The sequence below is a fragment of the Nannobrachium achirus genome (genome assembly GCF_963921795.1).
Source record: "Nannobrachium achirus genome assembly, chromosome: 15".
NCBI classification, from domain to species: domain Eukaryota; kingdom Metazoa; phylum Chordata; class Actinopteri; order Myctophiformes; family Myctophidae; genus Nannobrachium; species Nannobrachium achirus.
This window is the reverse complement of record NC_137822.1, coordinates 59,176,454-59,191,633: the sequence shown is the minus strand read 5'-3', so window position 1 is coordinate 59,191,633 and position 15,180 is coordinate 59,176,454. Positions and strand designations below refer to the sequence as shown.

Sequence of the window (15,180 nt, the reverse complement as noted above, 5' to 3'; positions counted from 1 at the left end):
ATCAATCTTGAAAAATTTGAATATTGTGTAAAAGTACATTTTCTTGAAACTTTCATACATTCTTTTGAAACTTTAATATATTCTAGATACATTGCACATTCTGTGAATTATTCCAAACCTCTCTTTTGTTCAAATTTTGTATTTTTATAGCATACATATTCACATTCAGTTATGATTTTGAGCGCTATTGCATCTGCATGCTTTTTACACAATATTCTAATTTTCTGAGATTGATCTGTTGAGGTGGTTCCAGGTGGCCCCCAGCTAAATGGCTCTGACATCACGCTCTGGCTTCACTGTGATGTCACATTAACATAATCCCCTTTTATGCCCATATGGAGTTCTCTGATGGCATCAATATTAAACCCATATCTAACAGGACTTCATATGGGAATGCCCATATATAGAGGCCACATCGGCCACATACCACGCTAACAGAATCCATATATGGCCAAGACAGATGGCCAAGACATTCCATATCTGTGAGGCTGGTTCTACAGACAGGGATCTCCATGTATGGACATAAATGTCAGATGTCATAGGACATTCATATAACGAATAACTGGGTAAGCAGTTTGGATCCATATACAGTACATGGATCTCCATATATGGGTACCAGGGGTCTCCATATATGGGTAACTGGTCAGATATACATCACTGGCCAGATGGCATGCGACCTAGGTCGCATGTCGCCCTGAGGTGTCTTACAAGTACTTTTACGTTATGTACTGTCTCCACCACTGGTTTGAGAGTACATTTCCAGCGCCGCAGAGAATGCAGACACATCCAGCGGTCCGGTACACTAAGCTACTGACGGATGGGGACAGCGGGGGACAAGCAGTCACACCGCACGACCACCGCGCTGTCACACGGCCAGTGACACGCTTCTCGCTGCCAAAGCACTATTTTAAAACCGCTGCCGCATACAGCACTGAATCAGACAGCAGGGTACAAGAGAACAGGGGAAGGGGGTACATTTAGCCTAACCAGTCCAACCCCAGCAGCATCCGTGTTGTGCGGAAAGCTTTCGCCAAGCTCCACGCCAGTGTAGATTTTTGATTTAGTTTTAGTCATAGTCTTTTGAGTAAAATTTCATTTAGTTTTGGTCACATTTTAGTCATCTGAAAGGTTTTAGTTTTAGTCTTGTTTTAGTCGACTTAATATCATAAGGTATTAGCTGACTACATCTACGTGTGATTTTGTCAACAATAAACATTTTTTGGCAGGCTTTGATGGCATCGTAACGTCTGATTTTAAACTTGGTTGCATGCTGAAAATAGCCAATCTACAAGCTCACAATGCATCACAGCGCAGTGCATTGTGAGCTTGTAGATCTGTTATTTTCAGAGCGCAACACCGGAGTGCAACCAAACATAAAATGTCTTTTAGTTCTACTAGATCTCTTCTCCGCTAGTCCCTCCCTGACATTTTAGTCTAGTTTTCATTTGTTGAAGAAATTGTCAACGACGAAATACAAACCTACTGAAAAAATGAAAATAAAATATACCTTTCTGAATTCCATTTCTGCTAAGCTTCGGCTTCTACTCGTTTCAATGGCGGCAGGGGGAAATTGCGCAAAATTGCGGCTGTCTCAAGAGACTGCACACGCATTAAAGGGGGAAAGGCTGATGGCGATGGTTTAGTATTTCATTACATTTCAACTGGAGTATATCCATTAGATTTTTTTCTTTTTCCCATTTGCCTTGCATTCTGGACTCCACCCGGGGCATATTCAGGCCAGTAGGGGATTAGACCACCCAGCCCACCACCCCCCGCCATGTGGGGTCTCGTCTAAAGATAGAGCCTGTGATTAGAGAGGGGGGAAAAAAAAAAAAAAATCAATGGCCAGTGGATTACTACGGAGTGTAATCCCACCGAGGGTTACGTAAGGGTCTCTCAACCCCCCACCACTGGAGATAGTAAAAAATCTGCACGTGACGCGATGTTTGTCTCTCGGCTGCTGCCGAGGTGTGATGCGCGCATGGGCGCGCGCGCACACATACACACACACGCACGCGCACACAAACACATGGAACATATGATGCACATGGGAGTGGCATGCACACACATACTGTACACTCACTCGTGGGGTTGGGATCCTTTAGGACAGTGGTTCTCAAACTGTGGGTCAGGACCCCCAGGGGGGTCCCCAAATGATTTTGGGTGGTCCCCAGATCATTAATTTAATGTGCAACATTGTTTTCTCACTCAACAGTAAACAGACCAACATAAAGTTTAAGTGTGTAGAGAGTTTATGCACATTTCTAAAGTGACAATCTAAAATGACAAATTATACATTGGTCAAATTGTCAAATATTAGAGCGTTGCGAGGCGTTGTGAGCATGTAGATCTGCTATTTTCACAATAGAACCATGTTATACAAAATGTAATTCCTCAACTCTTAGTGCTCGTCAGGGTGGGGGGGTCCCCTGTTAAAATATGATTATTGTGGGGGTTGCGGCCTGCAAAGGTTGAGAACCACTGCCCAAGTCATGCATAGTCAGTTCAATATCAATCTACAAATCCAAGCTAATAAATTAAATAGTACATTTAGCAAGCTAAAACAAACATTGCCTCATAGTAGATGAGATGACCAATTTCCAAGTTTTGCCATTTCCCTCAGAAAAGGGATATTATATATACTTAGATGTATGAATAGCCGATGGACAGTATGATACAAGACACTCACCAAGACAGGAGAAAACGAAGGCATCGATACAGCATGTTATAAAGATTCATTTAAAAAAATATATATGTTTCCAAAAATGATAATAAATAAATAGCAGATCTACAATCTCAATAACGCATCGCATCACGACACGATGTGAGCTTGTAGATCGGCTATTTTTGAATAGCTATAGTATACATAGGGTTAAAAGGCTTCAGCTGAATGTGATCCTCTATTTATTATTTTCGCTGGGGATCCCCAGACCCCACTTTGACAACCAATGTGTAATCAGCTAGAATATTCGGTGAGTAAATGTTGTGTTATTTTTGGCGAAGAATATAGCTTTAGTGAGAGAACAGAGGACAAAAACACTAAGAGAGAACAAAATAATTCGGTAATGAAAAATCCAGGGTGTAATGGATCTGGACAGGGACGTGCTGGCCATTGGGAAAAGCGGGACAACTCCCGAACGGCTGGTTCCTTCCCGGACGGTCCGGGCTGGCCATTAGGAAAAAAATAAAAATAAAATGTCGGCCTTCGTTCTATTTTGGGGGCTGGGTGGCCAACAAAGTAAATCGTCACAGTCGTGCAGAAACCTCGTATCTCCAAGTTTCAAATGTATAAATCTTTTCGCAAAGCAAAGCAAAGCTTCATCATACGAGACGTTGCACAAAAGTAGTGAAAACAGCAGATCTACAAGCACACAACGTCTCGCGGTGCGAGGCGTTGTGTGCTTGTAGATCGGCTGTTTTCACTAGTTTAAATCATTTCTAAAATGATAAATACAAAACAAACGGTTTTGGACATACAAGGTTTTCACCCGACAACGACGAAATATAACTCAATGTAATTGGCCCACTGGCTTGTCACTTGTCATGATCTGAAACGGCAAATCTTTGAGTAGCAGCAGGGCTATAGAGAGAGATCTCTCTCCATAGCGCGCAATGAGGGCCTCTCCAACTCTTTTTCCCCGGCTGAATCAGGGGCCCAGCATGTCCCTGGTAATCAGCTAGAATATTCAGTGGGTAAATGTTGTGTTATTTGGCGAAGAATACAGCGTTAGTGAGAGAACAGAGGACAAAACAACTAAGAGAGAACAACATCATTCGGTAATGAAAAATCCAGGGTGTAATGGATCTGGATAAGTCGTAACGGTGGACGTGATCGAGAACGGGCGATTATCAGAGCACCACTCTCTGAGTGAGCACATCCAAAAAAAAAACGAATTACTTTCTCTGGATGAAATGCACTAATCAGGGCCCATCTAATTGATCGTTTGCCCGAAACACAGTGAACAATAAGACAGTGGCTCGCCTCCAGATGAATGGCGGCGCTTGTAGGAAGTCGGTAACAAAGTGTTGTTGTACGGCGGGAACATCGACGACAAGAGCGATGTTCATTGTCTGTGTGCTGTGCTTTTAATAAATTAGTCTCTCAGCAGCCTCTCAGCCATGGGAGATAACAAGATTAGTGTTGTCAAATTCACATTAACACCTCCAATCAACAGTAATTAAGACAATTCCGGCTTAGATTAAGCACAGAGGAGCGGAACAGAGCTTTCCATTATTTCTCTCTCTCTCTCTCTCTCTCTCTCTCTCTCTCTCTCTCTCTCTCTCTCTCTCTCTCTCTCTCTCTCTCTCTCTCACACACACATCCACACGAGACAAAAGCAGACACGCTGATGTTGGCGCTGAATAATAGTTCTCTTTCACACACACCCACACACAAAGGCAGGTACAGGCACAAAGAGGTTTTGCCTAAGGCATACATGGGCAACTGGCGGCCCGGGGGCCACCTTCACTTAATGCGGCCCTCAGGTTAAAGGACAACTCCACCCCAAATCACTTCTAGGCTCATTTTCCTACTTATATTGATCCAAAATTACTGTCCATGGGGTCTATTAGGCAGAAATGCCCCTGTTGTCCAGTTTCCCCAGCAGAACCCAGCAGCTCTCATAGCATAAAGTGGAGCCTATAAGCCTATCGCTTTTACACTATTTGTTGTGGTCAAAAGTGTTTTTATTTTTCATGAATATGTTACTAGTTGTCATTACGAACACATCCATGCCATCGTTGTCCCACACAAGCCATTACTATCTGCTAAACAGATGTTATGCTTTTGTTTGTTTTGCCAAGTTCCGGAAAAGATGCCCTGTGATTGGCCAGTACAGTCACTTTGATTGGCAGTTGTGCTGAATGCTCACCCCAAAACATGATTTATGAGATTGGTTTATGAGTCATTGGTTTAAGCTCCAATGACTTGCAGTTATAAAACACAAAAGCAATAATCAAGAAAAGAACAAAGGAAAAGAAGTCAGATGAAAGGACACACTGTCAATATACACACATACAGTACAGAATATCACTATGTATTGTAGAGCAGTGGTTCTCAACCTGTGGGTCGGGACCCCCAGGGGGGGTCCCCAAATGATTTTGGGGGAGTCCCCAGATGATTAACTTAATGTGAAACATTGTTTTCTCATTCAACAGTAAACAAACCAAAATAAAGTTTAAGTGTATAGAGGGTTTATGCACATTTCTAAATTGACAATTTATGGACTTTTTAACACCTCAAAATGACAAATTAAACATTGGCCACAATTGTCAGAAATTGTGAAAATTGCAGATCTACATGCTCACAACGCCTTGCGTGGCGTTGTGAGCACAACGCCTTGTGAGGGGTTGTGAGCATGTAGATCTGCAATTTTCACAATAGAACCGTGTTATACAAAATGTAATCCCTCAACTCTTAGTGCTCGTCAGGGTGAGGGGGGTCCCCAGTTAAAATACGATTATTTGGGGGGTCACAGCCTGAAAAGGTTGAGAACCACTGTTGTAGAGGGTGGTGAAGGGCAAACCTTCATCTGAAGTTCACCTTCCAAGTGACCCCAGAAACCAAGCAGATATAGAATCACTGTCTCTTGTGCAAGTGAGAGACAACATATGTGAGAGCAGCTGAAACAAGTTCATACACATACTGAAGTTATGGTGCCAGAAATTCATACTCTGTTGTACAACCAGCGGCAGCTCCAGAGAATTGCGACTGGGGGGGCTATGGGGGGGCTGGCATTTTTAGATCAGGGGCTAATTAATTTGGGCAACAAACAATAATGAATAGTTCTAATATGACAAACGAGATTTTTTCACTTTGGGTTTGGATAATTGAACAGACCAGATCATTGGCAGATGCTGGGTCCAAATTTGAGGAATGTAGGTGATCGGATAGGGTTTTTTGTGAGGCTGAAGATGCTTTCCAGCATAAAAAGTATGATTTTATAGTATGGTTTACGTAGAAGTCAGTCAATTGTCTTTCACATACACATTGTATTATGTATTCCTTAAATATTTTTCATCTATATTGGGTTTGTGGGGTGGGGGGGCACTAATGACTTATTAGCGCACTAATAAAAGACTGGTTGTTTTTTTTTTAATGAAAAGTGTCGGAATCTCACAGAGACTGATACATTTTTGTTCAAAAACAGTGCAATTCTGGTATTACCGTGTTTGTTTCTGTATCGCGCTCTTTTTCCTGCAGCGTGCGGCAAGCTCACGGGCATCAGCGAACCCATCACCATCAAGACCTCCGGCTCCCGATTTGGTTCATGGATGACGGACCCCCTGGCCAACGAGGGAGATACGAGGGTAAGTGCCCCCGTGATTTACCTCGGCAGGCCCGTCTGATTTAGTTTGGAAGGTCTAAGCATCTGCTGCCTCGGCGAATGACCCCGTTTTCATTACTGGACACATTAAAATGCTAATGCACAATAATAAATCTATACACGGAGCATGGAAGAGCCAAGGCTGCCCGGTGAGCAGTGGTGGGAAAGGTACTCAGATTCTTTACTTAAAGGGGCACTCCACCACTTTTCAACCTATTCATATAATTGGTCCTCACTCAAAAATAGCTTTTCTTTTTTTTTCTTTTTTTTTCTCAGAGGAGGGCTGTGGGCAGGTCAGAAACCCATCGTCTTGTGACATCATCGATTGCCAATCCAGCTTATAGAAACTGCAGGCTTTCTATTCCTGAAAAGTTGCAATTTTAAAGTGGAAGCCATTGTTCTCGCGATAATAAAAATCTAAATATTTTTTTCAAAAATATTGATTACATTTTTTTTTTTTTTGGAAAATGATGATGTCACAAGACGATGGATTCTGAACTTCCAACAGCTCTCCTAGGAGACTTGGACTGAGTAGAAAAAAATCGTGATATTTTATCATGAACATTAGTGAGGACCTATTATATGAAGACAGGTTGAAAAGTGTTGACCTACTCCTTTAAGTAAACTTATCAATACTGCAATGTAGAAGTGCCGTGTAAGGGTGCCCTCAGACCAAAATATGGTCGGCAGTGGATAAACTCTTCTGGTGCGCTGGCAAAAAACGCAGAGAGCATATTCCGTCCCAAAGCCATTGACGCCGCTGTCACTCACTTCCCGCACCGCCCTCCCTCCCTGTAGCCTGTTACACTAGCGTAGCGATCCTCATCATATTTTACGTGTCAACTCTATAATGGACAGGCGAAGGGTACTCACCCTTGCTTTATTGGAAGGGGAGATGCAACAAGCTAAAAAGAGAAGAGTTTGGATGCATGAGACTCTTGATCAAAACAAAACATCTCCCAGTCCCTTCCTGATTCTCAGAATGTTACGCCTTCGACTCACCCGATTGGACAGAGGGGGAAACCAGAATCTGCGTGGAGAATTTCTTTGCTCCAGCATAAACGCAAGGTCTGCGCGGAGCGCAGATATCCTCCACTGACATGCCTTCTCATTGAAATGCATTGGCGGAACGCGGATTCCACTCTCGTAGGTATTTTGGTCTGAGGGCAGCCTTACAAGTAAAGTCCGGAATTCAAAATGTACTTGAGTAAAAGGATGAAAGTATTGGCATCAAAAAACACCCGTCCAGTTTTTTGAAGACTAAATGACTGGAAAACAAGGTAAAAAAAAGCGATTTAGCACAGAATTCTCCTTTAAAGCTCTACATTCCAATCGGTATCCTAATCTGAAAATGTGTTTTTCATTCACTAAAATGCTGTCTATAACAGTGATGGGCAGTAGCGAGCTACAAGTAGCGACGCCACATAGCTTAACTACATTTCTCAGTAGTGTCATGGCAGCGCCGCTCCTTTTGAACCAAATATCTTTTTCTGTAGCGTGGCTATTTTTAGACCCCAGTAGTGATGTAGCGTCCAACAAACGCTACACGTTACTTGGTGGAAAGTTGCACTTGATCATGAAGTTGATAAGAATATATATATATTAAAAAAGTAGCTTTGTTGTAGTAAGCTACTTTTGCCGTGTAGCTTGTAGCTTGTTTTGCTACACATCTCTGTGGGTAGCTTCGCTGTAGCTTAAGCTATATTTCATCAAGAGTAGCTTGTAGCTTAGCTTACTATATTTTCCAAGTAGCTTGCCCATCACTGGTCCATAGCAACAACACGAATAGCGATTACTATCAGAATATAGAGGCATTTACCATCCTCTGTGACGCATTAAGTTCCATTATGAATTAATGGTTTCCATAGCGATACGCATCATCTCGTCCTCCTGCTAAGGGCACTCTACTGTGCAATGAAAGGCGTTCAATTTGCAATGGCAGCATGATGTGTGGTGGGAAGACTGAGAGAGAAAACCGAGGGAAACTGATCAAAGCAGACACGTCTAATGACTGTCAGTCTTTTCATGGCTGGGTTTGCCTTGGATTTGTTTCATCTACAGCGTACAATGTTGGCATTTATCAACTGCTCGTATCCATTGTGACCTACAAAGCACGGTAAACACATACATCAAATGCAGAGAGACAGCGTAGTGCCTCAGGAAACTAGGATAACCAGGTATACCATGAACCTAGCGTCTAATCTAAACCAGTAGGACGCCTCAGGCGTCAAGCGACCTCGCCCTAAAGACGTAACATTTACTAGGGGTGTAACAATAGTAACGGCATTGAAATATCGTTTTTAATTAAAAATATAGTATATCGAAATGAAAACAGCTAAAGTCGAATCGTATCGTTTGATTTTGTATCGTATCGAATAGCTAGTGCAAATAATCGATTGTATCGATACTACCTACTTGTGCATTATATTTAGCATTACTATGAAGAAAAATTAAATTCCTCCCGTCCATGTATTTGCCAGATAATCACAGTGTTTACTTATTTATATCCATAATAATACATGTTTCCCTTAAAAACCTGCACTATCCACACTTTTCACATAGATTTAATTTCTTTGCTAAATAGTTACTATATCGTCCATGTATTGTATCGTCAACCATGTATCGTGATATGTATCGAATCGCTATTAAAATGTATCGTTATACCCCTAGTATTTACCATCAGGCCTGCTGTATCTAGATGGGTGGTGAAAGTGTTTTGTTCCATATATGGGCATAAAAGGGATTTGTTTCCCCTAGTATCACAGGGATCTCTCTAACAGGGCATCATCTGGGATACAATCCCTTTCATGCCCATATATGGAGATCAGTGATGTGGACATTAGGGATCTCCATATATGGGCATAAAAGGGATTTGTTCCCCTGGCATCACAAGGATCTCCATATCTCCATATATGGGCATACAGGGGTTTGTTCCCCCTGGCATCACAGGGATCTCTCTAACAGGGCATCATCTGGGATACAATCCCTTTTATGCCCATTTATGGAGATTCTTAACACTGTGATGCCACCTGTTTATGCCCGTATATGGAGATCTCTGCTCTGAGCATCTGACATCACCTGTGATGTCACCTGTGATGTCACAGTGATGTGTCGGGGGAACCACAGTGTCAGGCGTTACACTTATAGATACATACGGACAAGCTGTGCCGGTTAACAATAACAATCTGCACATTGAAACGATAACAAACAAGACCTATGTCTGAAAAAATAATATGATACCTGAATTAAAGGCTTAAAGAGGTGGTGCCATGATTCCCCCCTTCTAAAACATGATTATCAGGTATTCTGATTATACTAGGAGGAAGATTTTTTCCAAAAAAGTATACAAAAAGAGTTAAAATTGGGTTTTTATGTGGCCACACCCCCAGTTCATTAAGTATGCATGGATGGCATGGTGGGTGGTGACCCAGCTGATATAGCCACACCCCACAGTGTTGGGTGAATGGCAATTGGGGAGGAGTTGATACTGTGACACACGTAGTATCTGTGTTTTTTAACTGACACTTTTGACCACAAGGGGCAGCCTCCAAGAGAAAACAAACAAATACTAAGAGAATAAATCATTTCTAAAAAAAAAAAACACATCAGGGGGTCTAATGAAGTACTTTCAACCTCCTAGACACATGAAAAACAGAAAAAGTACAAAACTATGGCACCACCTCTTTAACATTTGTGATCAGGAAGGAACAAACATAAGGAGCTAAAACATGATGAGACCAAGATTGTGTCTGCATACTGTAGTTAGGCCCGTCACAATTATTACATAATCGTCTAATCGCAATTAGTTTGAGATCATCAAAAGTATTTTTGCATAATCGTTTCCATGTTGAAAAATGTGGAAAAAGTAAGCAATTTACCCCGAGTGAGAGGACATTATGCTCTGATAATGTCCTGTGTGAGGGGGTGATCGGACGAGGCGAAGCCGAGTCCGATAGCACCCTCACACAGGACATTATCAGAGCATAATGTCCGACCCCGAGTGGTAAATAGCTTTTCTACCACTTTTTCCCTTATACATGAAAGAAAACACATAGTTGTAACTTGCAAGGATCTTAAGTTACAATCATTATTGCCTATAAAACTTCCGCGAGACAGCAGATAGTTCCACCAACAACATCTTCTACTCACCAACAGATGGCGCCAACTCCATACTAATCCATGCGTCTAGCTTACAGCTAAGCTAACGTCAGTTAGAAGTACCGTTCCGGCCGTAAATAGAGGCTGTTCGCTTCCAGAAAGGCATAGGTTCAGAGAAAAGGGGCTTTAAAGTTGGCGGATTGCATTGGATCCAAATAAATCGGCGACTATAGCATGCACGTTAGTAAACATAGGACCGTTGCCACGGTCATTTGTTGGTTGGGGGAAAGGTGTTCCGACTACCTCCTGAAGTCCCCGGATGTACACTGAGGCGCATTGATCTCGGACAAGTCCTCACACAACTTTGCGGCAGTTGTTCTGTCATAACCTCCGGAATTTAGCCAATCAGAATCCAGTATTTGAACACGTGACTCGAAAAAGTGGTAGAATAGCTTACAACGCGTCACTTTGTGACTAAGCTTGTAGATAAGCTATTTCCAAGCTATTGGTGGAATTTGAAAATAGCCGATCTACATGCTCACAACGCATCGCGGCGCGTGGTGAGCTTGTAGATCTGCCATTTTCAAACTGCGCTATTTTGTATCAGCTATTTTGTTCTTTCAGTTTTGGTACTTTTTGATGCCAACACATTCATGCCTTTACTCAACAAGTACACTTTGAATTCCGGACTTTTTGCTTGTAATGGAGTATTTCTACATTGCAGTGCTTTACTCAAGTGAAGAATGCAAGCCCTTTCCACCACAGGCATTAGGTTGGTGTTCGAGGGGTGCTCAGGCAGGCTCTTTCATCAGGAATGATGGGCATCGCCCCTGTGGGGCGGGACCCGTCCCACCCCGCGACTGTCATCCTGCAGGCTTTTTTGCAGTCAGAAACAGCCTAGATCTCCGTTTGAGGCTAACCCCTCCCGGAGATGCCGGCTCTGACTTAATTAGGGAACTTGTTGACAGCCTGATTTGATTTAGATTGCAGGGTTATGGGGGGTGATCTGCATGCATAATTTAGATGCTCAGAAAGGTACGCTGAGGACTCAGTGGCGATGTGAGATTTTTAACTCTGCAGTGCTGTACGTTGTCGTTTACAGTTAAAACCAGGGGCGGCCAATTGGGTATGGCAGGGGTATGCAGCTGCCATACCCTGGGTCCAGGGGGGAAAATAAAAGTAACGTTAAATATAAATCCATGAATGTCTCTTTGTCTATCTGTGATGGTTATTATATTGTTTAATTACAGTAACATAACTACAAATGCAACATTTTACAATATGGTCACTTTAACAAGGTATTATTAGTATATTCTCCACACTTGTATTCTCCCCATCTTTACATAATGGTATATTCCCACATTCCGCAGGTCAGCTGCACAGGTGCAATTCATTATTGTTAATTGTGGCACGTTTACTAACATGCCAAGTTTAGCTGCACTTGAACAACCGTTCCAGGCTGCCATATCCAGCCCAACAAACCGTAGAAACGGGGGGGGGGGGGGAATAGTACTTCTTAAAATAAATGTATCATGCCTGTTGCTAAGGTATGGCATCATGACTGGTGTCTTGCACACGCGCCATACCTTAGCTTTTTCTGAACTGACGCCACTGGTTAAAACATTTTCATGTCAAGTTGAGGTTGCATTCGAAAAGATTGCGATCCCCATAAGAGAAGATTTGTGTTCCCATTTAAAGAGCTTTGAATTCTTTCCTCCCACAAATAGCTGGCACTTTGGCTTTTGTAGGGCAGTAAATTGTCTCAAATTATGTCACAACGTGACTCGTTGTGAGCTTGTAAATGTGCTAATTGGGGATAGCCAAGCATAGCCAGACAATATCACTGCGTGGATATTACCGTAATTGCTGGACTATAAGCCGCACCTGAATACAAGCTGCACCAACTAAATTTAGAACAAAAAACAAACGTTTACATGTATAGGCCTCACCTGACTATAAGTCGCAGGTTTCCTTCCTGCTTCCCGCTGGAGCGCCCCTGGCCGCCGCTAGCTGTAAAAATCTATATATAAGCCGCACCGTTGCCGCAGGGTTCAAAACATGGGGAAAAAAACGCAGCTTATAGTCCGGTCTGGTTCTTCTCAGTGTTATTTCTTTTTCCAAGGGGCGGTTACAATGAGATTCAAACTCTATTGGTTTGACCTACACATCCTCATGACCTAAAGCCCGCCCTACATTTGCATACTGGGCCCCTGGTTGGTTCCTCGCGACTTGTGGGTCGTGAAAAATGTAAATAACTGAGCGGGGCCAGATCTCATTTTTCTTTGCAAATGACAGCTTGGCCTGGTTATGCGAGTCTAAATTGGGGACCCCCTGGAACCCCCTCAAGGACTGCATTTTGAGAATCACTGCAGTAGAACGCTCTGAGTCCCTGCCAGAGGCGTCAATTGGGTATGGCAAGGTGCCATACCTTGGCTACAAGAAAGGAAAAAAAAATGTAAATAAATTCATCATGCCTGTTGCTAAGGTATGGCAACATGACTGGTGTCCTGCACCACAAGTCATGTTGCCATACCTTAGCTTTTGCTGAACTGACGCCACTGGTCCCTGCTTGATTTTCTCTCTCTCTCTCCCCCTCCTCATTCCCCCTCCTCAGGTGTGGTACATGGACGGCTACCACAACAACCGCTTTGTGCGCGAGTACAAGTCCATGCAGGACTTCATGGCGACGGACAACTTCACGTCGCACCGGCTGCCCCACCCGTGGTCCGGCACGGGCCAGGTGGTCTACAACGGCTCCATCTACTTCAACAAGTTCCAGAGCCACGTCATCATCAAGTTCGACTTCCGCACCTCCTCCATCAGCAAGTCGCGGCAGCTGGACTACGCCGGCTTCAACAACGCGTACCACTACGCCTGGGGCGGCCACTCCGACATCGACCTCATGGTGGACGAGGGCGGCCTCTGGGCCGTCTACGCCACCAACCAGAACGCCGGCAACATCGTCATCAGGTGAGGGGACGCTTTCTGGGTTTATGGCCCCTAAGTCATGGCAGTGGTTCTCAACCTTTTCAGGCCGTAACTCCCAAAATGATCTCATTTTAACTGGCCCTGACGAGCACTAAGAGTTGAGGCATTACATTTTGTACAACACGGTTCTATTGCCCATATATGGAGTTGCCTGATGTCATCAATATTAAGCCCATATCTAACAGGACTTATGCGAATGCCCATATATGGAGGCCACATCGGCCACATACCACACTAACAAAATCCATATATGGCCAAGACAGATTGCCAAGACAGCCCATATCTGTGTGGCTGGTTCTACAGACAGGGATCTCCATGTATGGGCATAAAAGGGTATGATGTCAGATGTCATAGACATAATAGGATTTTCACCTAACGAATAACTGAGTAAGCAAGTTTGGGCTCTCACAGCATATACAGTACATGGATCTCCATATAATATATGGAGATCCATGTACTGTATATTATGGTTACCAGGGGTCTCCATATATGGGTAACTGGTCCGATATACAAGAAATGAAGGGAACAAAATGTTCCCTTAATTCTTTGAGCTTTTTCTGAGCAGTACTACAGTATACTATACTCAAATAAATTCAAATAAATGAATGGAACATTTTGTTCCCTTCATTTCTTTGAGCAGTATACATCACTGGCCAGATGGCCAAGAATTGGCACGACCTCGAGGTCGCATGTCGCCCTGAGGCGTCTTACTCGTTATTTTTGTTAAACAATTACTGTTTCTGCTTGTAAACTCTGTTTTTATCTTATTTTATTTGACCTCTTGCACGTAAAGCAGTTTTGGGCTACATTCTATGTATGAAAGGTGCTATAACAAATAAAGTTTATCATTCTTATCCCCGTCGCCAGCAAGCTCAACCCCAACACGCTGCAGATCGTCAAGAGCTGGACCACCAACCACCCGAAGAGGAGCGCCGGCGAGTCCTTCATGATCTGCGGCACGCTCTACGTCACCAACGGCTACTCGGGCGGCACCAAGGTCTACTACGCCTACTCCACCAACTCGTCCACGTACGAGTACATCGACATCGCCTTCCAGAACAAGTACTCGCACATCTCCATGCTGGACTACAACCCGCGCGACCGCGCGCTCTACGCCTGGAACAACGGCCACCAGGTGCTCTACAACGTCACGCTGTTCCACGTCATCCGCTCCGAGGAACTGTAACCTACCGGAGGAGACGGCCGGATCGCGCTGCCGCACGCACACATATCGTTTGTGTAGTAGAGAGCTCCCTATATACGAAGAATATAACTGAAATGATTAAAAAAAAAAAAAGACTTTGTGGTCAAAGGAGTAGTTCACCCCCAAAATTACTTTTTTTCTATTGATTACTCTCGCCATGGAGACTTGAGTTCAATAATATTTTTAGTTTTTTGTTGCATTCCTAAGACAGTAATTTGATTACTTAAATGTACCCCCATTGATTCCGGATGGGGGCCCATCCGGAATCAATGGCGGTCAATGTACTGTACAATAAATAGTAAATTTTTTGTCTTAGGAGTGCGACAAATACAAACAAATATTATTGAACTCAAGTCTCCATGGCGCGAGTAATCAATAGAAAAAAAGTCATTTTGGGGGTGAACTACTCCTTTAAGACCATTCCTATTTACTATATCATATGACTTCTGCGGAGAGACTGCATTAAAAATGAATGCAAAGTGGATTGAATGTGCATAGAGTTTACTTTATATCAATTATTTAAACGTTTATTTAAGACAAAATAAATAAAGCTTACGTTGTTTG

At 43.1% G+C, this 15,180-nt stretch overlaps 1 protein-coding gene across 1 annotated transcript in view; it reads left to right on the top strand.

Moving 5' to 3' along the window:
- Positions 1 to 14,598, top strand: part of olfm1b (olfactomedin 1b) — a gene marked incomplete at both ends in the record, with an annotated part of 49,671 nt that extends 35,073 nt beyond the window's left edge. The window contains 3 exon segments of the mRNA XM_080743865.1: positions 6,203 to 6,309; positions 13,039 to 13,394; positions 14,280 to 14,598. Of these exon segments, the coding sequence (XP_080599991.1) occupies positions 6,203 to 6,309; positions 13,039 to 13,394; positions 14,280 to 14,598 (782 nt within the window).
- Between the last annotated feature and the right edge of the window lie 582 nt (positions 14,599 to 15,180).